The sequence below is a fragment of the Oncorhynchus clarkii genome, chromosome 29 (assembly GCF_045791955.1).
Source record: "Oncorhynchus clarkii lewisi isolate Uvic-CL-2024 chromosome 29, UVic_Ocla_1.0, whole genome shotgun sequence".
Taxonomy (NCBI): Eukaryota; Metazoa; Chordata; class Actinopteri; order Salmoniformes; family Salmonidae; genus Oncorhynchus; species Oncorhynchus clarkii.
Genome location: NC_092175.1, coordinates 45,167,118 through 45,191,116, shown reverse-complemented (window position 1 = coordinate 45,191,116; position 23,999 = coordinate 45,167,118). Strand labels below are relative to the sequence as shown.

General features: G+C 59.0%; 1 protein-coding gene across 1 annotated transcript in view; it reads left to right on the top strand.

Annotated features, from left to right (window-relative positions):
* Nucleotides 1–11,413, top strand: part of LOC139388375 (PAX3 and PAX7 binding protein 1) — a 48,904-nt gene extending 37,491 nt beyond the window's left edge. The window contains exons 14-18 of the mRNA XM_071134992.1: nucleotides 882–958; nucleotides 1,261–1,327; nucleotides 3,004–3,150; nucleotides 3,744–3,898; nucleotides 10,465–11,413. Coding sequence (XP_070991093.1) covers nucleotides 882–958; nucleotides 1,261–1,327; nucleotides 3,004–3,150; nucleotides 3,744–3,898; nucleotides 10,465–10,582 — 564 coding nt within the window. The 3' untranslated portion in view covers nucleotides 10,583–11,413. The remainder of the gene's footprint in view (nucleotides 1–881; nucleotides 959–1,260; nucleotides 1,328–3,003; nucleotides 3,151–3,743; nucleotides 3,899–10,464) is intronic.
* Nucleotides 11,414–23,999: the final 12,586 nt, after the last annotated feature.

Genomic DNA, 23,999 nt, shown 5'->3' with positions numbered 1-23,999 from the left:
CCTACTGTTCTGAATGGAGACAACAGGAACACACAGGTTAGTACACACACACTACTGTTCTGAATGGAGACAACAGGAACACACAGGTTAGTACACACACACACACACACACACACACACCCTACTGTTCTGAATGGAGACAACAGGAACACACAGGTTAGTGTACACACACACACAAACACACACACACACCCTACTGTTCTGAATGGAGACAACAGGAACACACAGGTTAGTGTACACACACACACACACACCCTGCTGTTCTGAAGTCCCTCGGCTGCCTAGAATTAAAATAGTTTTTTGTTGTTGTAACCATTTCATGTTTTTAATGATTGGTTCTGACAGAGTAAAGCTCAAACCAGGTTTATTGTACATATATTTATACCCTCCTATGAGGCAGAGTCTAGACACATTCAGACAGCCAATACTTCTCTGTTGCTAGGCAGGAATTTAGGTGGTCCTTGTCACCTGACCTCGGCCCATATTCCTCACTCCTCCCGACTCCACGGCTGTCCTTCCTTATCGGTGTCTGAACCCAGACTGTTGCCCTTTGACCCTCTCCATAGGACATATTTGACTGTGATGTGTTCTGACAGAATGTTAACTTTCCCCTTTCTCTGTAACATCGGTTCACCTTCACTCAACCCTTATACATGTAAAGACATCAATATGTTCTAGTTTGGTAACATAAGTATATTCCAAGCTAGATACCCGCTCTCCCTCCCTCCCCTCCCTCCCCTCCCTCCCTCCCTCCCCTCCCTCCCTCCCTCCCTCCCTCCCTCCCTCCCTCCCTCCCTCCCTCCCTCCCTCCCTCCCTCCCTCCCTCCCTCACCCCTCTCTCCCCTCTCTCTCACCCTCTCACCTGTCTTTCCCTCCTCCAGGAGTTTCTGAAGACCATCGTATTGAGGACCAGAAGGACTCTGGATGATGATGTGTTCTTACCTCTTTACCCCAAGAAGTGAGTCACAAACACCGTTCTCTACTTGTCCTTCTAAAAATTCCTTCCTGGTGCACGTTTTGGTCCCCCCCCAGTCCTACACAGCTGATTCAAATAATCCACTCATCAAGCTAGGGGGAAATAAACTGACCGTGCACCCAGGGCGGGGTCCCAGGACTGAGTTTGGGGAAACTCTGGCCTAACCCATTATTACACGTTGAATTGCTCCTGTGACACAGTGAGGAAAGAGAGAAATACACTATTCAATGTCTGAGAAGCCATTCGATTGGTTAGAGGAAGTCTGTTTTTTTGGTGTCTTCCAGCGTGTTGGAGAATAAGAACAGTGGTCCCTACCTCTTCTTCCAGAGGCAGTTCTGGTCCTGTGTCAAGGTAAGGGAAAGGTTACCAGAACCACGGCTCTAATGGGACATCGTTTAACTAGGCTCATATTGCAACCCTTTGAGTGAGATTTTGTGTTTGTTTGTATTAGTTGTATCGGTAGGAGATGTACATTCTTCATGGTCACCTCGCTTTAAAAAAACAAAAACGTCCTAATTTTCTAGGAGGCTAAAACGATGATTTGGTTAAACCGTATAATACATGATCCTCCTAATTCCTCTAATTAAAGCGTCTCCCTGCCTGTATCTGTTTTTACGGGGGCCTGTTGCGACGAGAGCCACTTGTTTCACTGGGACCTGCTGCCTTCTGTATACCCCCCAATACCTTGTCACAACACAACTGATTGGCTCAAATTTATTAAGAAGGAAAGAAATTCCACAACTTCACTTTTATTAATTAACAAGGCACACCTGTTAATTGAAATGCATTCCAGGTGACTACCCCATGAAGCTGGTTGAGAAAATGCCAAGAGTGTGCAAAGCTGTCATCAAGGCAAAGGGTGGCTACTTTGAAGAATCTCAAATAGATTTGTTTAACACTTTTTTTGGTTCCTACATGATTCCATATGTGTTATTGCATAGTTGTGATGTCTTCACTATTATTCTACAATGTAGAAAATATAAAAATTAAAGAAAAACCCTGGAATGAATAGGTGTTCTAGAACCCTTGAATGAGTAGGTGTTCTAGAACCCTTGAATGAGTAGGTGTTCTAGAACCCTTGAATGAGTAGGTGTGTCCAAACTTTTGACTGGTAGTGTATTTAAGTGCAACATGCAACAATTTCAAAGATTTTACAGAGTTACAGTTCATTAGAAGGAAATCATTAAATTGTAATAAATCAATTAGGCCCTAATCGATGGATTTCACATGACTGGGCAGAGACACAGTCATGGGTGGGCTTTGGAGGGCATAGGCCCCCCCCACTGGGGAGTCAGGGCCCCCCTACTGGGGAGTCAGGCCCCCCCCCCCCCCCTACTGGAGAGTCAGCCCCCCCCCCCCCCCTACTGGAGAGTCAGCCCCCCCCCCCCCCCCCCCCCCACCACTGGAGAGTCAGCCCCCCCTCTCCCTCCTCTAGTTGCTAGGTAACATCCTCCAGTGGAGTGGTGTATTGTCTGGTTCCACGGAGAGGGAGTTGGCTCTGGACTCCACCCTGAACAGATACATCCTGTCAGCCCTACAGAACGCTGAGGCTGGGGAGTCAGGCCCCCCCCCTACTGGAGAGTCAGGCCCTCCCCTCCCTCTAGTTGCTAGGTAACATATATTGACTCCCTCTCACTCCTCTAGTTGCTAGGTAACAGATATAGACCCCCACTAGTTGCTAGGTAAAAGACATTGACTCCCTCTCACCTCTCTAGTTGCTAGGTAACAGATATAGACCCCCCTAGTTGCTAGGTAACAGACATTGACTCCCTCTCTCTAGTTGCTTGGTAACAGATATTGACTCTTCCCCCCTCTAGTTGCTAGGTAACAGATATTGCCTCTCTCTCTCCTCTAGTTGCTAGGTAATAGATATAGACCCCCACTAGTTGCTAGGTAACAGATATTGACTCCGACTCCCTCCTCTAGTTGCTAGGTAACAGATATAGACCCCCCTAGTTGCTAGATAACAGATATTGACCCCCCCTAGTTGCTAGGTAACAGATATTGACTCCCTCTCCCTCCTCTAGTTGCTAGGTAACATCCTCCAGTGGAGTGGTGTATTGTCTGGTTCCACGGTGAGGGAGTTGGCTCTGGACTCCACCCTGAACAGATACATCCTGTCAGCCCTACAGAACGCTGAGGCTGGGGAAGACAGCGTACTGAAGAGTCAGAGGGTACGCACACACACACACACCTCGTTCCTGAGGAATCCCACCTCTACCTTGTCCATGTTTTAAGATGACTTTAGTTCAACATGTTTCTGTTGGGGTGTCTGTGTGTCTGTGTGTCTGTGTGTCTGTCGGGCTGGTTGTCTCTCTGTGTGTCTGTTGGGCTGTCTGTCTCTGTGTGACTGTCGGGCTGGCTGTCTGTGTGTCTGTTTGGCTGTCTGTGTGTCTGTTTGGCTGTCTGTGTGTCTGTCGGGCTGGCTGTCTCTCTGTGTGTCTGTTGGGCTGTCTGTCTCTGTGTCTGTCGGGCTGGCTGTCTGTCTCTGTGTGTCTGTCGGGCTGGCTGTCTGTCTCTGTGTGTCTGTCGGGCTGGCTGGCTGTCTGTCTCTGTGTGTCTGTCGGGCTGGCTGTCTGTCTCTGTGTGTCTGTCGGGCTGGCTGGCTGGCTGTATGTGTGTCTGTCGGGCTGGCTGGCTGGCTGTATGTGTGTCTGTCGGGCTGGCTGTCTGTGTGTCTGTCTGTCGGGCTGTCTGTGTGTCTGTCTGTCTGTCGGGCTGGCTGTCTCTGTGCGTCTGTCGGTCTGCGTACCCTGTGTGTGTGTAGGTGGTGGAGTGTTTCCCAGCCCAGTGGTTTGTAGGGTTGAAAGGTCAGCAGACCCTGCCTCAGCTGGAGCCCTTCTGTCGTTACCTCACCCACCTGGCCTCTGCTCTGCTGAGAGGTTCTCTGGGGGGGTCCGACATCGACAAGAGGAACGCCAAGTACGTGATTACATGTTATAAAGGCTTTTTAAAGGGGTTATAGGCACATTATGGATGCTATATACCTGCACCATCTCCCTACACCACGGGCCAGCTCCCTACACCACGGGCCAGCTCCCTACACCACGGGCCAGCTCCCTACACCACGGGCCAGCTCCCTACACCACGGGCCAGCTCCCTACACCACGGGCCAGCTCCCTACACCACGGGCCAGCTCCCTACACCACGGGCCAGCTCCCTACACCACGGGCCAGCTCCCTACACCACGGGCCAGCTCCCTACACCACGGGCCAGCTCCCTACACCACCTACACCACGGGCCAGCTCCCTACACCACGGGCCATCTCCCTACACCACGGGCCAGCTCCCTACACCACGGGCCAGCTCCCTACACCACGGGCCAGCTCCCTAGACTAGCGCCCTACACCACGGGCCATCTCCCTACACCACGGGCCAGCTCCCTACACCACGGGCCATCTCCCTACACCACGGGCCATCTCCCTACACCACGGGCCATCTCCCTACACCACGGGCCAGCTCCCTACACCACGGGCCATCTCCCTACACCACGGGCCATCTCCCTACACCACGGGCCATCTCCCTACACCACGGGCCAGCTCCCTACACCACGGGCCAGCTCCCTAGACTAGCGCCCTACACCACGGGCCAGCTCCCTACACCACGGGCCAGCTCCCTACACCACGGGCCAGCTCCCTACACCACGGGCCAGCTCCCTACACCACCTACACCACGGGCCAGCTCCCTACACCACGGGCCATCTCCCTACACCACGGGCCAGCTCCCTACACCACGGGCCAGCTCCCTAGACTAGCGCCCTACACCACGGGCCAGCTCCCTACACCACGGGCCATCTCCCTACACCACGGGCCATCTCCCTACACCACGGGCCATCTCCCTACACCACGGGCCAGCTCCCTAGACTAGCGCCCTACACCACGGGCCATCTCCCTACACCACGGGCCAGCTCCCTACACCACGGGCCATCTCCCTACACCACGGGCCATCTCCCTACACCACGGGCCATCTCCCTACACCACGGGCCATCTCCCTACACCACGGGCCAGCTCCCTACACCACGGGCCAGCTCCCTACACCACGGGCCATCTCCCTACACCACGGGCCAGCTCCCTACACCACGGGCCAGCTCCCTAGACTAGCGCCCTACACCACGGGCCAGCTCCCTACACCACGGGCCAGCTCCCTACACCACGGGCCAGCTCCCTACACCACCTACACCACGGGCCAGCTCCCTACACCACGGGCCATCTCCCTACACCACGGGCCAGCTCCCTACACCACGGGCCAGCTCCCTAGACTAGCGCCCTACACCACGGGCCAGCTCCCTACACCACGGGCCATCTCCCTACACCACGGGCCATCTCCCTACACCACGGGCCATCTCCCTACACCACGGGCCATCTCCCTACACCACGGGCCATCTCCCTACACCACGGGCCAGCTCCCTACACCACGGGCCATCTCCCTACACCACGGGCCATCTCCCTACACCACGGGCCAGGTCCCTACACCACGGGCCATCTCCCTACACCACGGGCCATCTCCCTACACCACGGGCCATCTCCCTACACCACGGGCCATCTCCCTACACCACGGGCCATCTCCCTACACAACGGGCCATCTCCCTACACCACGGGCCATCTCCCTACACCACGGGCCATCTCCCTACACCACGGGCCATCTCCCTACACCACGGGCCATCTCCCTACACCACGGGCCATCTCCCTACACCACGGGCCATCTCCCTACACCACGGGCCAGCTCCCTACACCACGGGCCAGCTCCCTACACCACGGGCCAGCTCCCTACACCACGGGCCAGCTCCCTAGACCATCTCCCTACACCACGGGCCAGCTCCCTACACCACGGGCCAGCTCCCTACACCACGGGCCCGCTCCCTACACCACGGGCCCGCTCCCTACACCACGGGCCAGCTCCCTACACCACGGACCATCTCCCTACACCACGGACCATCTCCCTACACCACGGACCATCTCCCTACACCACGGACCAGCTCCCTACACCACGGGCCAGCTCCCTACACCACGGGCCAGCTCCCTACACCACGGGCCAGCTCCCTACACCACGGGCCAGCTCCCTAGACTAGCGCCCTACACCACGGGCCAGCTCCCTAGACTAGCGCCCTACACCACGGGCCAGCTCCCTAGACTAGCGCCCTACACCACGGGCCAGCTCCCTAGACTAGCGCCCTACACCACGGGCCCGCTCCCTACACTAGCGCCCTACACCACGGGCCAGCTCCCTACACTAGCGCCCTACACCACGGGCCAGCTCCCTAGACTAGCGCCCTACACCACGGGCCCGCTCCCTACACTAGCGCCCTACACCACGGGCCCGCTCCCTAGACCATCTCCCTACACCACGGACCATCTCCCTACACCACGGGCCAGCTCCCTACACCACGGGCCAGCTCCCTACACCACGGGCCAGCTCCCTACACCACGGGCCAGCTCCCTACACCACGGGCCAGCTCCCTACACCACGGGCCAGCTCCCTACACCACGGGCCAGCTCCCTAGACTAGCGCCCTACACCACGGGCCAGCTCCCTAGACTAGCGCCCTACACCACGGGCCAGCTCCCTAGACTAGCGCCCTACACCACGGGCCAGCTCCCTACACTAGCGCCCTACACCACGGGCCAGCTCCCTACACTAGCGCCCTACACCACGGGCCAGCTCCCTACACTAGCGCCCTACACCACGGGCCAGCTCCCTAGACTAGCGCCCTACACCACGGGCCAGCTCCCTACACCACGGGCCAGCTCCCTACACCACGGGCCAGCTCCCTACACCACGGGCCAGCTCCCTACACCACGGGCCAGCTCCCTACACCACGGGCCAGCTCCCTACACCACGGGCCAGCTCCCTACACTAGCGCCCTACACCACGGGCCAGCTCCCTACACTAGCGCCCTACACCAGCGCCCTACACCACGGGCCAGCGCCCTACACCACGGGCCAGCTCCCTACACCACGGGCCAGCTCCCTACACCACGGGCCAGCTCCCTACACCACGGGCCAGCTCCCTACACCACGGGCCAGCTCCCTACACCACGGGCCAGCTCCCTACACCACGGGCCAGCTCCCTACACCACGGGCCAGCTCCCTACACCACGGGCCAGCTCCCTAGACTAGCGCCCTACACCACGGGCCCGCTCCCTAGACTAGCGCCCTACACCACGGGCCCGCTCCCTACACTAGCGCCCTACACCACGGGCCCGCTCCCTTCACCAGCTCCCTACACCACGGGCCAGCTCCCTACACCAGCTCCCTACACCACGGGCCAGCTCCCTACACCAGCTCCCTACACCACGGGCCAGCTCCCTACACCACGGGCCAGCTCCCTACACCACGGGCCAGCTCCCTACACCACGGGCCAGCTCCCTACACCACGGGCCAGCTCCCTAGACTAGCGCCCTACACCACGGGCCAGCTCCCTACACCACGGGCCAGCTCCCTACACCACGGGCCAGCTCCCTACACCACGGGCCAGCTCCCTACACCACGGGCCAGCTCCCTACACCACGGGCCAGCTCCCTAGACCATCTCCCTACACCACGGGCCAGCTCCCTAGACCATCTCCCTACACCACGGGCCAGCTCCCTACACTAGCGCCCTACACCACGGGCCAGCTCCCTAGACTAGCGCCCTACACCACGGGCCAGCGCCCTACACCACGGGCCAGCGCCCTACACCACGGGCCAGCTCCCTACACCACGGGCCAGCTCCCTACACCACGGGCCAGCTCCCTACACCACGGGCCAGCTCCCTAGACCATCTCCCTACACCACGGGCCAGCTCCCTACACCACGGGCCAGCTCCCTCCACCACGGGCCAGCTCCCTACACCACGGGCCAGCTCCCTACACCACGGGCCAGCTCCCTACACCACGGGCCAGCTCCCTACACCACGGACCAGCTCCCTACACCACGGGCCAGCTCCCTACACCACGGGCCAGCTCCCTACACCACGGGCCAGCTCCCTACACCACGGGCCAGCTCCCTACACCACGGGCCCGCTCCCTAGACTAGCGCCCTACACCACGGGCCCGCTCCCTACACTAGCGCCCTACACCACGGGCCCGCTCCCTACACCACGGGCCAGCTCCCTACACCACGGGCCAGCTCCCTACACTAGCGCCCTACACCACGGGCCAGCTCCCTAGACTAGCGCCCTACACCACGGGCCAGCTCCCTACACCACGGGCCAGCTCCCTACACCACGGGCCAGCTCCCTACACCACGGGCCAGCTCCCTACACCACGGGCCAGCTCCCTACACCACGGGCCAGCTCCCTACACCACGGGCCAGCTCCCTACACCACGGGCCAGCTCCCTACACCACGGGCCAGCTCCCTACACCACGGGCCAGCTCCCTAGACTAGCGCCCTACACCACGGGCCCGCTCCCTACACTAGCGCCCTACACCACGGGCCCGCTCCCTACACCACGGGCCAGCTCCCTACACCACGGGCCAGCTCCCTACACCACGGGCCAGCTCCCTACACCAGCTCCCTACACCACGGGCCAGCTCCCTACACCACGGGCCAGCTCCCTACACCACGGGCCAGCTCCCTACACCAGCTCCTTACACCACGGGCCAGCTCCCTACACCACGGGCCAGCTCCCTACACCACGGGCCAGCTCCCTACACCACGGGCCAGCTCCCTACACCACGGGCCAGCTCCCTACACCAGCTCCCTACACCACGGGCCAGCTCCCTACACCAGCTCCCTACACCACGGGCCAGCTCCCTACACCACGGGCCAGCTCCCTACACCACGGGCCAGCTCCCTACACCACGGGCCAGCTCCCTACACCACGGGCCAGCTCCCTACACCACGGGCCAGCTCCCTACACCACGGGCCAGCTCCCTACACCACGGGCCAGCTCCCTACACCACGGGCCAGCTCCCTACACCACGGGCCAGCTCCCTACACCACGGGCCAGCTCCCTACACCACGGGCCAGCTCCCTACACCACGGGCCAGCTCCCTACACCACGGGCCAGCTCCCTACACCACGGGCCAGCTCCCTACACCAGCGCCCAGCTCCCTACACCAGCGCCCAGCTCCCTACACCAGCGCCCAGCTCCCTACACCAGCGCCCAGCTCCCTACACCAGCTCCCAGCTCCCTACACCAGCTCCCAGCTCCCTACACCAGCTCCCTACACCAGCTCCCAGCTCCCTACACCAGCTCCCAGCTCCCTACACCAGCTCCCAGCTCCCTACACCAGCTCCCAGCTCCCTACACCAGCGCCCAGCTCCCTACACCAGCGCCCAGCTCCCTACACCAGCGCCCAGCTCCCTACACCAGCTCCCAGCTCCCTACACCAGCGCCCAGCTCCCTACACCAGCGCCCAGCTCCCTACACCAGCGCCCAGCTCCCTACACCAGCGCCCAGCTCCCTACACTAGCGCCCAGCTCCCTACACTAGTGCCCAGCTCCCTACACCAGCGCCCAGCTCCCTACACCAGCGCCCAGCGCCCTACACCAGCGCCCTACACCAGCGCCCTACACTAGCGCCCAACGCCCTACACTAGCGCCCAGCGCCCTACACTAGCGCCCAGCTCCCTACACCAGCGCCCAGCTCCCTACACCAGCGCCCAACGCCCTACACTAGCGCCCAGCGCCCTACACTAGCGCCCAGCTCCCTACACCAGCGCCCAGCGCCCTACACCAGCTCCCAGCTCCCTACACTAGCGCCCAGCTCCCTACACTAGCGCCCAGCTCCCTACACTAGCGCCCAGCTCCCTACACCAGCGCCCAGCTCCCTACACCAGCGCCCAGCTCCCTACACCAGCGCCCAGCTCCCTACACCAGTGCCCAGCTCCCTACACCAGCGCCCAGCTCCCTACACCAGCCCCCAGCGCCCTACACCAGCGCCCTACACCAGCGCCCAGCGCCCTACACTAGTGCCCAGCTCCCTACACTAGTGCCCAGCTCCCTACACTAGCGCCCAGCGCCCTACACTAGTGCCCAGCTCCCTACACTAGTGCCCAGCTCCCTACACCAGCGCCCAGCTCCCTACACTAGTGCCCAGCTCCCTACACTAGCGCCCAGCTCCCTACACCAGCTCCCTACACCATTGCCCAGCTCCCTACACCAGCGCCCAGCTCCCTACACCAGCTCCCTACACCAGTGCCCAGCTCCCTACACTAGCTCCCTACACCAGCTCCCTACACTAGAGCCCAGCTCCCTACACTAGCGCCCAGCGCCCTACACTAGAGCCCAGCTCCCTACACTAGCGCCCAGCGCCCTACACTAGCGCCCAGCGCCCTACACTAGCGCCCAGCTCCCTACACTAGCGCCCAGCTCCCTACACTAGCGCCCAGCGCCCTACACTAGCGCCCAGCGCCCTACACTAGCGCCCAGCTCCCTACACTAGCGCCCAGCGCCCTACACTAGCGCCCAGCGCCCTACACTAGCGCCCAGCTCCCTACACCACTGCAGGCTAGCAGTGAGTTTCTAGATGTTTAATAGACTAGTTATAACTGTCTCTCCTTCTCTAGGGAGCAGATCAAGGAGGTGGTGAAGCTCTTAGCTCGGCTCAACGCTCTGGATCACCTCATCACCGTGGCAACGGAACACGGCATCAAGGACATCACACCTCTACTGGACTCCAAGTGACATCACTGCACCTCTGTGTGTGTGTGTGTGTGAGGACATCTGAACCCTGTTGTTGGGTCAAACTGCAAGGTTTATCATAATGGACTTTAGTGTGTGTCTGAGAGTGAGAGCTGGAGGTGTGTGTGTGTGTGTGTGTATATATTGTGAATATTGTACATGTGTGAAAATGTGTCGGGAGGACTAGGAGACTAAGAGCAGGTCTGTTAGATCAGGAGGACTACAGATCATCACACACTTCCTCATCTGGAAGTGCTCTACAGAGGAATTCTGGGAGATGTAGTTTCTCTCTACAGTCCCCAGATGGGAGTATTGCTACTTTCTACACCAGAACTAATGTAACCATAAACCATCACCTTCCCTCGTCACCTGAACTGAAAACTTCTAACACGGTGTTTTGTCTCATAGCATGACCCCTCCCCTCTCGCTCTCTCTCCCGTCCTCCTCATGACGATCAGATTAATCCGCACGAAGAAGACGACTTTATTGTCCGATGTAGACGAATGTCCAACGGACACTTGTCTTTTTATTTAAAACTGTCAGCTGTCCTCCTCGCCTCTCGTCTTCTCGTGTTTTACCCCCTGTGCCATGATTTCTCTGCTTCACTGATCCTAGATCAGCTTTTTGGTTGTCGCCCTAATTTGAAAGGGTTGAATGTAACTGATCCTAGATCGGTATCTAGAGTCAACTTCATTCTGTTGACTGGTGTCATACGAACCGTTCTCCACCTCGACCCTCAGATTGGATGAGGATGTAGGAGGAAGGGTTTCTATTTTAAGTTGGCTGATTTTTGTGTACAATGTTTTTTGTTTTGAATAAAAAAATAGCTTTGGAATAAGATTTGTAGCTGTGTGAACCACGTGTCTGAGAGGAGGGAATGCTGACCTTCCTGTCCAGATATTGGATATTTTATTCACTACGATCTATAAGGAAACACTGATCCTAGAGCAGCGCTCCGCCTCGGATACATACAGCCTCTGGTTTTCATTGGTGCATTTGAAATGTCCTACTGTTCCCGTGTCTGTTGGGTCTGTCTAGTTCATAGGCTTCATTTACACAGGCAGCCCAATTCTGATCTTTTATTAAACCATTATTGGTCTTTTTGACTAATTTAGATCGGCTCTGAGAAAGAGCTGATGTTAATTGGTCAAAAGACCAATAATGGTGAATTAAATATCATAAACCAATATGGGGCTGCAGGTAGCCTAGTCGTTAGATCATTGGGCCAGAAACTGAAAGGTTGCAAGATTGAATCCCTGAGTTGACAAGGTAAGAATCTGTTGTTCTGCCCCTGAACAAGGCAGTTAACCCACTGTTCCCCTGAGAACAAGGCAGTTAACCCACTGTTCCCCTGAGAACAAGGCAGTTAACCCACTGTTCCCCTGAGAACAAGGCAGTTTAACCCACTGTTCCCCTGAGAACAAGGCAGTTAACCCACTGCTCCCCTGAGAACAAGGCAGTTATAACCCACTGTTCCCCTGAGAACAAGGCAGTTAACCCACTGTTCCCCTGAGAACAAGGCAGTTAACCCACTGTTCCCCTGAGAACAAGGCAGTTAACCCACTGTTCCCCTGAGAACAAGGCAGTTAACCCACTGTTCCCCTGAGAACAAGGCAGTTAACCCACTGTTCCCCTGAGAACAAGGCAGTTAACCCACTGTTCCCCTGAGAACAAGGCAGTTAACCCACTGTTCCCCTGAGAACAAGGCAGTTAACCCACTGTTCCCCTGAGAACAAGACAGTTAACCCACTGTTCCCCTGAGAACAAGGCAGTTAACCCACTGTTCCCCTGAGAACAAGGCAGTTAACCCACTGTTCCCCTGAGAACAAGGCAGTTAACCCACTGTTCCCCTGAGAACAAGGCAGTTAACCCACTGTTCCCCTGAGAACAAGGCAGTTAACCCACTGTTCCCCTGAGAACAAGGCAGTTAACCCACTGTTCCCCTGAGAACAAGGAGAACAAGGCAGTTTAACCCACTGTTCCCCTGAGAACAAGGCAGTTAACCCACTGTTCCCCTGAGAACAAGGCAGTTTAACCCACTGTTCCCCTGAGAACAAGGCAGTTTAACCCACTGTTCCCCTGAGAACAAGGCAGTTTAACCCACTGTTCCCCTGAGAACAAGGCAGTTTAACCCACTGTTCCCCTGAGAACAAGGCAGTTTAACCCACTGTTCCCCTGAGAACAAGGCAGTTTAACCCACTGTTCCCCTGAGAACAAGGCAGTTAACCCACTGTTCCCCTGAGAACAAGGCAGTTAACCCACTGTTCCCCTGAGAACAAGGTAGTTAAACCCACTGTTCCCCTGAGAACAAGGCAGTTTAACCCACTGTTCCCCCGAGAACAAGGCAGTTTAACCCACTGTTCCCCCGAGAACAAGGCAGTTTAACCCACTGTTCCCCCGAGAACAAGGCAGTTTAACCCACTGTTCCCCCGAGAACAAGGCAGTTTAACCCACTGTTCCCCCGAGAACAAGGCAGTTTAACCCACTGTTCCCCCGAGAACAAGGCAGTTATAACCCACTGTTTAACCCACTGTTCCCCCGAGAACAAGGCAGTTTAACCCACTGTTCCCCCGTGAACAAGGCAGTTTAACCCACTGTTCCTAGACCTTCATTGAAAATTAGAATTTGTTCTCAACTGACTTGCCTAGTTAAATAAAGGTTTAAATTATAAAAATGGTGAAATAAATATCAGAATTGGGCTGCCTCAAACGTGCACACTCACTCTGCCCAGAGTTGGTGAAAATGTGATTTGCTTTATGTTATTACATACATTTTACCAAGGCAAATGGGAGTATTCATGATCTGTACCATTGTGGGGTATTTCTCCAACATTAGGTCATCTGATGACCTATAATACATCTGATAAACACCAAGCTCTGTTGATGTCCTGACCTCTGGTAATAAACACCCAGCTCTGTTGATGTCCTGACCTCTGTTGATGTCCTGACCTCTGGTAATAAACACCAAGCTCTGTTGATGTCCTGACCTCTGGTAATAAACACCCAGCTCTGTTGATGTCCTGACCTCTGGTAATAAACACCAAGCTCTGTTGATGTCCTGACCTCTGGTAATAAACACCAAGCTCTGTTGATGTCCTGACCTCTGGTAATAAACACCAAGCTCTGTTGATGTCCTGACCTCTGTTGATGTCCTGACCTCTGGTAATAAACACCAAGCTCTGATGTCCTGACCTCTGTTGATGTCCTGACCTCTAGTAATAAACACCCAGCTCTGTTGATGTCCTGACCTCTGGTAATAAACACCAAGCTCTGTTGATGTCCTGACCTCTGTTGATGTTCTGACCTCTGGTAATAAACACCAAGCTCTGTTGATGTCCTGACCTCTGGTAATAAACACCAAGCTCTGTTGATGTCCTGACCTCTGGTAATAAACACCCAGCTCTGTTGATGTCCTGACCTCTGGTAATAAACACCAAGCTCTGTTGATGTCTTGACCTCTGGTAATAAACACCAAGCTCTGTTGATGTCTTGACCTCTGGTAATAAACACCAAGGTCTGTTGATGTCCTGACCTCTGGTAATAAACACCCAGCTCTGTTGATGTCCTGACCTCTGGTAATAAACACCAAGCTCTGTTGATGTCCTGTCCCCATGCTCCACCAACCAGGGCCTGTCTTCATGCTGCACCAACCAGGGCCTGTCCCCATGCTGCACCAACCAGGGCCTGTCCCCATGCTCCACCAACCAGGCCTTGTCTTCATGCTCCACCAACCAGGGCCTGTCCCCATGCTCCACCAACCAGGCCTTGTCTTCATGCTGCACCAATCAGGGCCTGTCTTCATGCTGCACCAACCAGGGCCTGTCTTCATGCTCCACCAACCAGGCCCTGTCCCCATGCTCCACCAACCAGGCCCTGTCCCCATGCTCCACCAACCAGGGCCTTGTCTTCATGCTCCACCAACCAGGGCCTGTCCCCATGATCCACCAACCAGGGGCTGTCCCCATGCTCCACCAACCAGGCCTTGTCCCCATGCTCCACCAATCAGGGCCTGTCTTCATGCTCCACCAACCAGGCCCTGTCCCCATGCTCCACCAACCAGGGCCTGTCCCCATGTTGCACCAAACAAGCCTTGTCTTCATGCTGCACTAATCAGGGCCTTGTCCCCATGCTGCACCAACCAGGGCCTGTCTTCATGCTCCACCAATCAGGGCCTGTCTTCATGCTCCACCAACCAGGCCCTGTCCCCATGCTCCACCAACCAGGCCCTGTCCCCATGCTTCACCAACCAGGGCCTGTCCCCATGCTCCACCAACCAGGCCTTGTCTTCATGCTCCACCAACCAGGAACTGTCCCCATGCTCCACCAACCAGGGCCTGTCCCCATGCTCCACCAACCAGGGCCTGTCTTCATGCTCCACCAATCAGGGCCTGTCTTCATGCTGCACCAACCAGGCCCTGTCCCCATGCTCCACCAACCAGGGCCTGTCTTCATGCTCCACCAATCAGGGCCTGTCTTCATGCTCCACCAACCAGGCCCTGTCCCCATGCTCCACCAACCAGGCCCTGTCCCCATGCTCCACCAACCAGGGCCTGTCTTCATGCTCCACCAATCAGGGCCTGTCTTCATGCTCCACCAACCAGGGCCTGTCCCCATGCTTCACCAACCAGGGCCTGTCCCCATGCTTCACCAACCAGGGCCTGTCCACATGCTTCACCAACCAGGGCCTGTCCCCATGCTTCACCAACCAGGGCCTGTCCCCATGCTCCACCAACCAGGGCCTGTCCCCATGCTTTACCAACCAGGGCCTGTCCCCATGCTTCACCAACCAGGGCCTGTCCCCATGCTTCACCAACCAGGGCCTGTCCCCATGCTCCACCAACCAGGGCCTGTCTTCATGCTTCACCAACCAGGGCCTGTCTTCATGCTCCACCATCCAGGGCCTGTCTTCATGCTTCACCAACCAGGGCCTGTCCCCATGCTTCACCAACCAGGGCCTGTCCCCATGCTTCACCAACCAGGGCCTGTCCCCATGCTTCACCAACCAGGGCCTGTCCCCATGCTCCACCAACCAGGGCCTGTCCCCATGCTTCACCAACCAGGGCCTGTCCCCATGCTTCACCAACCAGGGCCTGTCCCCATGCTGCACCAACCAGGGCCTGTCCCCATGCTTCACCAACCAGGGCCTGTCCCCATGCTCCACCAACCAGGGCCTGTCTTCATGCTCCACCAACCAGGGCCTGTCCCCATGCTCCACCAACCAGGGCCTGTCCCCATGCTTTACCAACCAGGGCCTGTCCCCATGCTTCACCAACCAGGGTCTGTCCCCATGCTTCACCAACCAGGGCCTGTCCCCATGCTTCACCAACCAGGGCCTGTCCCCATGCTCCACCAACCAGGGCCTGTCTTCATGCTTCACCAACCAGGGCCTGTCCCCGTGCTCCACCAACCAGGGCCTGTCTTCATGCTTCACCAACCAGGGCCTGTCCCCATGCTCCACCAACCAGGGCCTGTCCCCATGCTTCACCAACCAGGGCCTGTCCCCATGCTTCACCAACCAGGGCCTGTCCCCATGCTTCACCAACCAGGACCTGTCCCCATGCTTCACCAACCAGGGCCTGTCCCCATGCTTCACCAACCAGGGCCTGTCCCCATGCTTCACCAACCAGGGCCTGTCCCCATGCTTCACCAACCAGGGCCTGTCCCCATGCTTCACCAACCAGGGCCTGTCCCCATGCTTCACCAACCAGGGCCTGTCCCCATGCTTCACCAACCAGGGCCTGTCCCCATGCTTCACCAACCAGGGCCTGTCCCCATGCTTCACCAACCAGGGCCTGTCCCCATGCTCCACCAACCAGGGCCTGTCTTCATGCTCCACCAACCAGGGCCTGTCTTCATGCTTCACCAACCAGGGCCTGTCCCCATGCTCAAACAACCAGGGCCTGTCTTCATGCTTCACCAACCAGGGCCTGTCCCCATGCTCCACCAACCAGGGCCTGTCCCCATGCTTCACCAACCAGGGCCTGTCCCCATGCTTCACCAACCAGGGCCTGTCCCCATGCTTCACCAACCAGGGCCTGTCCCCATGCTTCACCAACCAGGGCCTGTCCCCATGCTTCACCAACCAGGGCCTGTCCCCATGCTTCACCAACCAGGGCCTGTCCCCATGCTCCACCAACCAGGCCCTGTCCCCATGCTGCACCAATCAGGGCCTGTCTTCATGCTCCACCAACCAGGGCCTGTCTTCATGCTCCACCAACCAGGCCCTGTCCCCATGCTTCACCAACCAGGGCCTGTCCCCATGCTCCACCAACCAGGGCCTGTCCCCATGCTCCACCAACCAGGGCCTGTCCCCATGCTTCACCAACCAGGGCCTGTCCCCATGCTTCACCAACCAGGGCCTGTCCCCATGCTTCACCAACCAGGGCCTGTCCCCATGCTTCACCAACCAGGGCCTGTCCCCATGCTCCACCAACCAGGGCCTGTCTTCATGCTCCACCAACCAGGGCCTGTCTTCATGCTTCACCAACCAGGGCCTGTCCCCATGCTTCACCAACCAGGGCCTGTCCCCATGCTTCACCAACCAGGGCCTGTCCCCATGCTTCACCAACCAGGGCCTGTCCCCATGCTTCACCAACCAGGGCCTGTCCCCATGCTTCACCAACCAGGGCCTGTCCCCATGCTTCACCAACCAGGGCCTGTCCCCATGCTTCACCAACCAGGGCCTGTCCCCATGCTCCACCAACCAGGGCCTGTCCCCATGCTTCACCAACCAGGGCCTGTCCCCATGCTTCACCAACCAGGGCCTGTCCCCATGCTTCACCAACCAGGGCCTGTCCCCATGCTCCACCAACCAGGGCCTGTCTTCATGCTTCACCAACCAGGGCCTGTCCTCATGCTTTACCAACCAGGGCCTGTCCCCATGCTTTACCAACCAGGGCCTGTCCCCATGCTTCACCAACCAGGGCCTGTCCCCATGCTTCACCAACCAGGGCCTGTCCCCATGCTTCACCAACCAGGGCCTGTCCCCATGCTTCACCAACCAGGGCCTGTCCCCATGCTCCACCAACCAGGGCCTGTCTTCATGCTTCACCAACCAGGGCCTGTCCCCATGCTCCACCAACCAGGGCCTGTCTTCATGCTTCACCAACCAGGGCCTGTCCCCATGCTCCACCAACCAGGGCCTGTCCCCATGCTTCACCAACCAGGGCCTGTCCCCATGCTTCACCAACCAGGGCCTGTCCCCATGCTTCACCAACCAGGGCCTGTCCCCATGCTTCACCAACCAGGGCCTGTCCCCATGCTCCACCAACCAGGCCCTGTCCCCATGCTTCACCAACCAGGGCCTGTCCCCATGCTTCACCAACCAGGGCCTGTCCCCATGCTTCACCAACCAGGGCCTGTCCCCATGCTCCACCAACCAGGGCCTGTCCCCATGCTCCACCAACCAGGGCCTGTCTTCATGCTCCACCAACCAGGGCCTGTCCCCATGCTCCACCAACCTGGGCCTGTCCCCATGCTTCACCAACCAGGGCCTGTCCCCATGCTTCACCAACCAGGGCCTGTCCCCATGCTTCACCAACCAGGGCCTGTCCCCATGCTTCACCAACCAGGGCCTGTCCCCATGCTCCACCAACCAGGCCCTGTCCCCATGCTCCACCAACCAGGCCCTGTCCCCATGCTGCACCAACCAGGGCCTGTCTTCATGCTCCACCAACCAGGGCCTGTCCCCATGCTTCACCAACCAGGGCCTGTCCCCTGCTCCACCAACCAGGGCCTGTCCCCATGCTTCACCAACCAGGGCCTGTCCCCATGCTCCACCAACCAGGGCCTGTCCCCATGCTTCACCAACCAGGGCCTGTCTTCATGCTCCACCAACCAGGGCCTGTCCCCATGCTCCACCAACCTGGGCCTGCCATGCTTCACCAACCAGGGCCTGTCCCCATGCTTCACCAACCAGGGCCTGTCCCCATGCTTCACCAACCAGGGGTCCCCATGCCTGTCCCCATGCTCCACCAACCAGGCCCTGTCCCCATGCTCCACCAACCAGGCCCTGTCCCCATGCTGCACCAACCAGGGCCTGTCTTCATGCTCCACCAACCAGGGCCTGTCCCCATGCTCCACCAACCAGGGCCTGTCCCCATGCTTCACCAACCAGGGCCTGTCCCCATGCTTCACCAACCAGGGCCTGTCCCCATGCTCCACCAACCAGGGCCTGTCCCCATGCTCCACCAACCAGGGCCTGTCTTCATGCTCCACCAACCAGGGCCTGTCTTCATGCTCCACCAACCAGGGCCTGTCTTCATGCTTCACCAACCAGGGCCTGTCCCCATGCTTCACCAACCATGGCCTGTCCCCATGCTTCACCAACCAGGGCCTGTCCCCATGCTTCACCAACCAGGGCCTGTCCCCATGCTCCACCAACCAGGGCCTGTCCCCATGCTTCACCAACCAGGGCCTGTCCCCATGCTTCACCAACCAGGGCCTGTCCCCATGCTCCACCAACCAGGCCCTGTCCCCATGCTGCACCAATCAGGGCCTGTCTTCTGCTCCATGCTCCACCATGCAACCGGGGCCTGTCCCCATGCTCCACCAACCGGGGCCTGTCCCCATGCTCCACCACCGGGGCCTGTCCCCATGCTTCACCAACCGGGGCCTGTCCCCACCGGGGCCTGTCCCCATGCTTCACCAACCGGGGCCTGTCCCCATGCTTCACCAACCGGGGCCTGTCCCCATGCTTCACCAACCGGGGCCTGTCCCCATGCTTCACCAACCATGCTCCACCAACCGGGGCCTGTCTTCATGCTCCACCAACCAGGGGCCTGTGCTTCACCAACCAGGGCCTGTCACCAACCATGCTTCACCAACCAGGGCCTGTCCCCATGCTTCACCAACCAGGGCCTGTCCCCATGCTTCACCAACCAGGGCCTGTCCCCATGCTCCACCAACCAGGGCCTGTCCCCATGCTTCACCAACCAGGGGCCTGTCCCCATGCTCCACCAACCAGGGGTCCCCATGCTCCACCAACCAGGGCCCATGTCCACCAACCAGGGCCTGTCCCCATGCTCCACCAACCAGGGCCTGTCCCCATGCTTCACCAACCAGGGGCCTGCTTCCAACCATGCATGCTCCACCAACCAGGGCCTGTCCCCATGCTTCACCAACCAGGGCCTGTCCCCATGCTCCACCAACCAGGGCCTGTCCCCATGCTTCACCAACCAGGGCCTGTCCCCATGCTTCACCAACCAGGGCCTGTCCCCATCACCAACCAGGGCTGCTCCACCAACCACCAACCAGGGCCTGTCCCCATGCTTCACCAACCAGGGCCTGTTGCACCAACCAGGGCCTGTCCCCATGCTTCACCAACCAGGGCCTGTCCCCATGCTTCACCAACCAGGGCCTGTCCCCATGCTTCACCACCAACCAGGGCCTGTCCCCATGCTTCACCAACCAGGGCCTGTCCCCATGCTCCACCAACCAGGGCCTGTCCCCATGCTTCACCAACCAGGGCCTGTCCCCATGCTCCACCAACCAGGCTGTCCCCATGCTTCACCAACCAGGGCCTGTCCCCATTCACCAACCAGGGGGCCTGTCCCCATGCTTCACCAACCAGGGCCTGTCCCCATGCTTCACCAACCAGGGCCTGTCCCCATGCTTCACCAACCAGGCCTGCCTGTCCAACCAGGGCCTGCTGCTTCACCAACCAGGGCCTGTCCCCATGCTCCACCAACCAGGCCCTGTCCCCATGCTGCACCAATCAGGGCCTGTCTTCATGCTCCACCAACCAGGGCCTGTCTTCATGCTCCACCAACCAGGCCCTGTCCCCATGCTTCACCAACCAGGGCCTGTCCCCATGCTCCACCAACCAGGGCCTGTCCCCATGCTCCACCAACCAGGGCCTGTCCCCATGCTTCCACCAACCAGGGCCTGTCCCCATGCTCCACCAACCAGGGCCTGTCCCCATGCTCCACCAACCAGGGCCTGTCTTCATGCTTCACCAACCAGGGCCTGTCCCCATGCTCCACCAACCAGGGCCTGTCCCCATGCTTCACCAACCAGGGCCTGTCCCCATGCTTCACCAACCAGGGCCTGTCCCCATGCTTCACCAACCAGGGCCTGTCCCCATGCTTCACCAACCAGGGCCTGTCCCCATGCTTCACCAACCAGGGCCTGTCCCCATGCTTCACCAACCAGGGCCTGTCCCCATGCTTCACCAACCAGGGCCTGTCCCCATGCTTCACCAACCAGGGCCTGTCCCCATGCTCCACCAACCAGGGCCTGTCTTCATGCTTCACCAACCAGGGCCTGTCCCCATGCTCCACCAACCAGGGCCTGTCCCCATGCTCCACCAACCAGGGCCTGTCCCCATGCTTCACCAACCAGGGCCTGTCCCCATGCTTCACCAACCAGGGCCTGTCCCCATGCTTCACCAACCAGGGCCTGTCCATGCTCCACCAACCAGGGCCTGTCCCCATGCTCCACCAACCAGGGCCTGTCCCCATGCTCACCAACCAGGGCCTGTCCCCATGCTCCACCAACCAGGGCCTGTCCCCATGCTCCACCAACCAGGGCCTGTCCCCATGCTTCACCAACCAGGGCCTGTCCCCATGCTCCACCAACCAGGGCCTGTCCCCATGCTTCACCAACCAGGGCCTGTCCCCATGCTCCACCAACCAGGGCCTGTCCCCATGCTCCACCAACCAGGGCCTTCACCAACCAGGGCCTGTCCCCATGCTTCACCAACCAGGGCCTGTCCCCATGCTCCACCAACCAGGGCCTGTCTTCATGCTTCACCAACCAGGGCCTGTCCCCATGCTCCACCAACCAGGGCCTGTCCCCATGCTCCACCAACCAGGGCCTGTCCCCATGCTTCACCAACCAGGGCCTGTCCCCATGCTTCACCAACCAGGGCCTGTCCCCATGCTTCACCAACCAGGGCCTGTCCCCATGCTTCCACCAACCAGGGCTTGCCTGTCACCAACCAGGGCCTGCTTCACCAACCAGGGCCTGTCCCCATGCTCCACCAACCAGGGCCTGTCCCCATGCTCCACCAACCAGGGCCTGTCCCCAGGGCCTGCATGCTCCACCAACCAGGGCCTGTCCCCATGGGCCTGTCCCCATGCTCCACCAACCAGGGCCTGTCCCCATGCTTCACCAACCAGGGCCTGTCCCCATGCTCCACCAACCAGGGGTCCCCTGTCACCAACCAGGGCCTGTCCCCTGCTCCACCAACCAGGGCCTGTCCCCATGCTCCACCAACCAGGGCCTGTCCCCATGCTCCACCAACCAGGGCCTGTCCCCATGCTCACCAACCAGGGCCTGTCTTCATGCTTCACCAACCAGGGCCTGTCCCCATGCTCCACCAACCAGGGCCTGTCCCCATGCTTCACCAACCAGGGCCTGTCCCCATGCTTCACCAACCAGGGCCTGTCCCCATGCTTCACCAACCAGGGCCTGTCCCCATGCTCCACCAACCAGGGCCTGTCCCCATGCTTCACCAACCAGGGCCTGTCCCCATGCTCCACCAACCAGGGCCTGTCCCCATGCTCCACCAACCAGGGCCTGTCCCCATGCTTCACCAACCAGGGCCTGTCCCCATGCTTCACCAACCAGGGCCTGTCCCCATGCTTCACCAACCAGGGCCTGTCCCCATGCTCCACCAACCAGGGCCTGTCCCCATGCTCCACCAACCAGGGCCTGTCCCCATGCTCCACCAACCAGGGCCTGTCCCCATGCTCCACCAACCAGGGCCTGTCCCCATGCTTCACCAACCAGGGCCTGTCCCCATGCTTCACCAACCAGGGCCTGTCCCCATGCTCCACCAACCAGGGCCTGTCCCCATGCTTCACCAACCAGGGCCTGTCCCCATGCTCCACCAACCAGGGCCTGTCCCCATGCTCCACCAACCAGGGCCTGTCCCCATGCTCCACCAACCAGGGCCTGTCCCCATGCTTCACCAACCAGGGCCTGTCCCCATGCTCCACCAACCAGGGCCTGTCCCCATGCTTCACCAACCAGGGCCTGTCCCCATGCTCCACCAACCAGGGCCTGTCCCCATGCTCCACCAACCAGGGCCTGTCCCCATGCTTCACCAACCAGGGCCTGTCCCCATGCTTCACCAACCAGGGCCTGTCCCCATGCTTCACCAACCAGGGCCTGTCCCCATGCTTCACCAACCAGGGCCTGTCCCCATGCTTCACCAACCAGGGCCTGTCCCCATGCTCCACCAACCAGGGCCTGTCCCCATGCTCCACCAACCAGGGCCTGTCCCCATGCTCCACCAACCAGGGCCTGTCCCCATGCTCCACCAACCAGGGCCTGTCCCCATGCTCCACCAACCAGGGCCTGTCCCCATGCTCCACCAACCAGGGCCTGTCCCCATGCTTCACCAACCAGGGCCTGTCCCCATGCTCCACCAACCAGGGCCTGTCCCCATGCTTCACCAACCAGGGCCTGTCCCCATGCTCCACCAACCAGGGCCTGTCCCCATGCTCCACCAACCAGGGCCTGTCCCCATGCTCCACCAACCAGGGCCTGTCCCCATGCTTCACCAACCAGGGCCTGTCTTCATGCTTCACCAACCAGGGCCTGTCCCCATGCTCCACCAACCAGGGCCTGTCCCCATGCTTCACCAACCAGGGCCTGTCCCCATGCTTCACCAACCAGGGCCTGTCCCCATGCTTCACCAACCAGGGCCTGTCCCCATGCTTCACCAACCAGGGCCTGTCCCCATGCTTCACCAACCAGGGCCTGTCCCCATGCTTCACCAACCAGGGCCTGTCCCCATGCTTCACCAACCAGGGCCTGTCCCCATGCTTCACCAACCAGGGCCTGTCCCCATGCTCCACCAACCAGGGCCTGCATTCACCAACCAGGGCCTGTCCCCATGCTTCACCAACCAGGGCCTGTCCCCATTGCTTCACCAACCAGGGCCTGTCCCCATGCACCAACCAGGGCCTGTCCCCATGCTTCACCAACCAGGGCCTGTCCCCATGCTTCACCAACCAGGGCCTGTCCCCATGCTTCACCAACCAGGGCCTGTCCCCATGCTTCACCAACCAGGGCCTGTCTTGGTTCAAGTCAGGATTTGAAATAAACATAAAAGAATGGTTGATATGCACATCCTAAACTTGAGTATAAACAGAATATTTCCTACTTTATTAAAGTAGCTCCCTAGACCTCTGTTTGTTTATCTTGTTCTATTTCCATATTGTGTGTGTGTGTGGCCCCCTCTGTAAAGGTTAATTCTATATCCTGTCTGTCATAAGTGCTGTAGTCCATGTACAGTAGTTGTTGCTGTAAATAAACCTAGCTTTTCAGGATGTCGACTCCATTGAGTTTGTTCCGATGCCTCAGTCATAATAGTAACCAATTCTATGATAGTAACACTGCGGGGTTTATTAAATATAATGATATATTATGAATAATTTAAAATATGATTTTGTGTTCAGAATGCCTGTCTG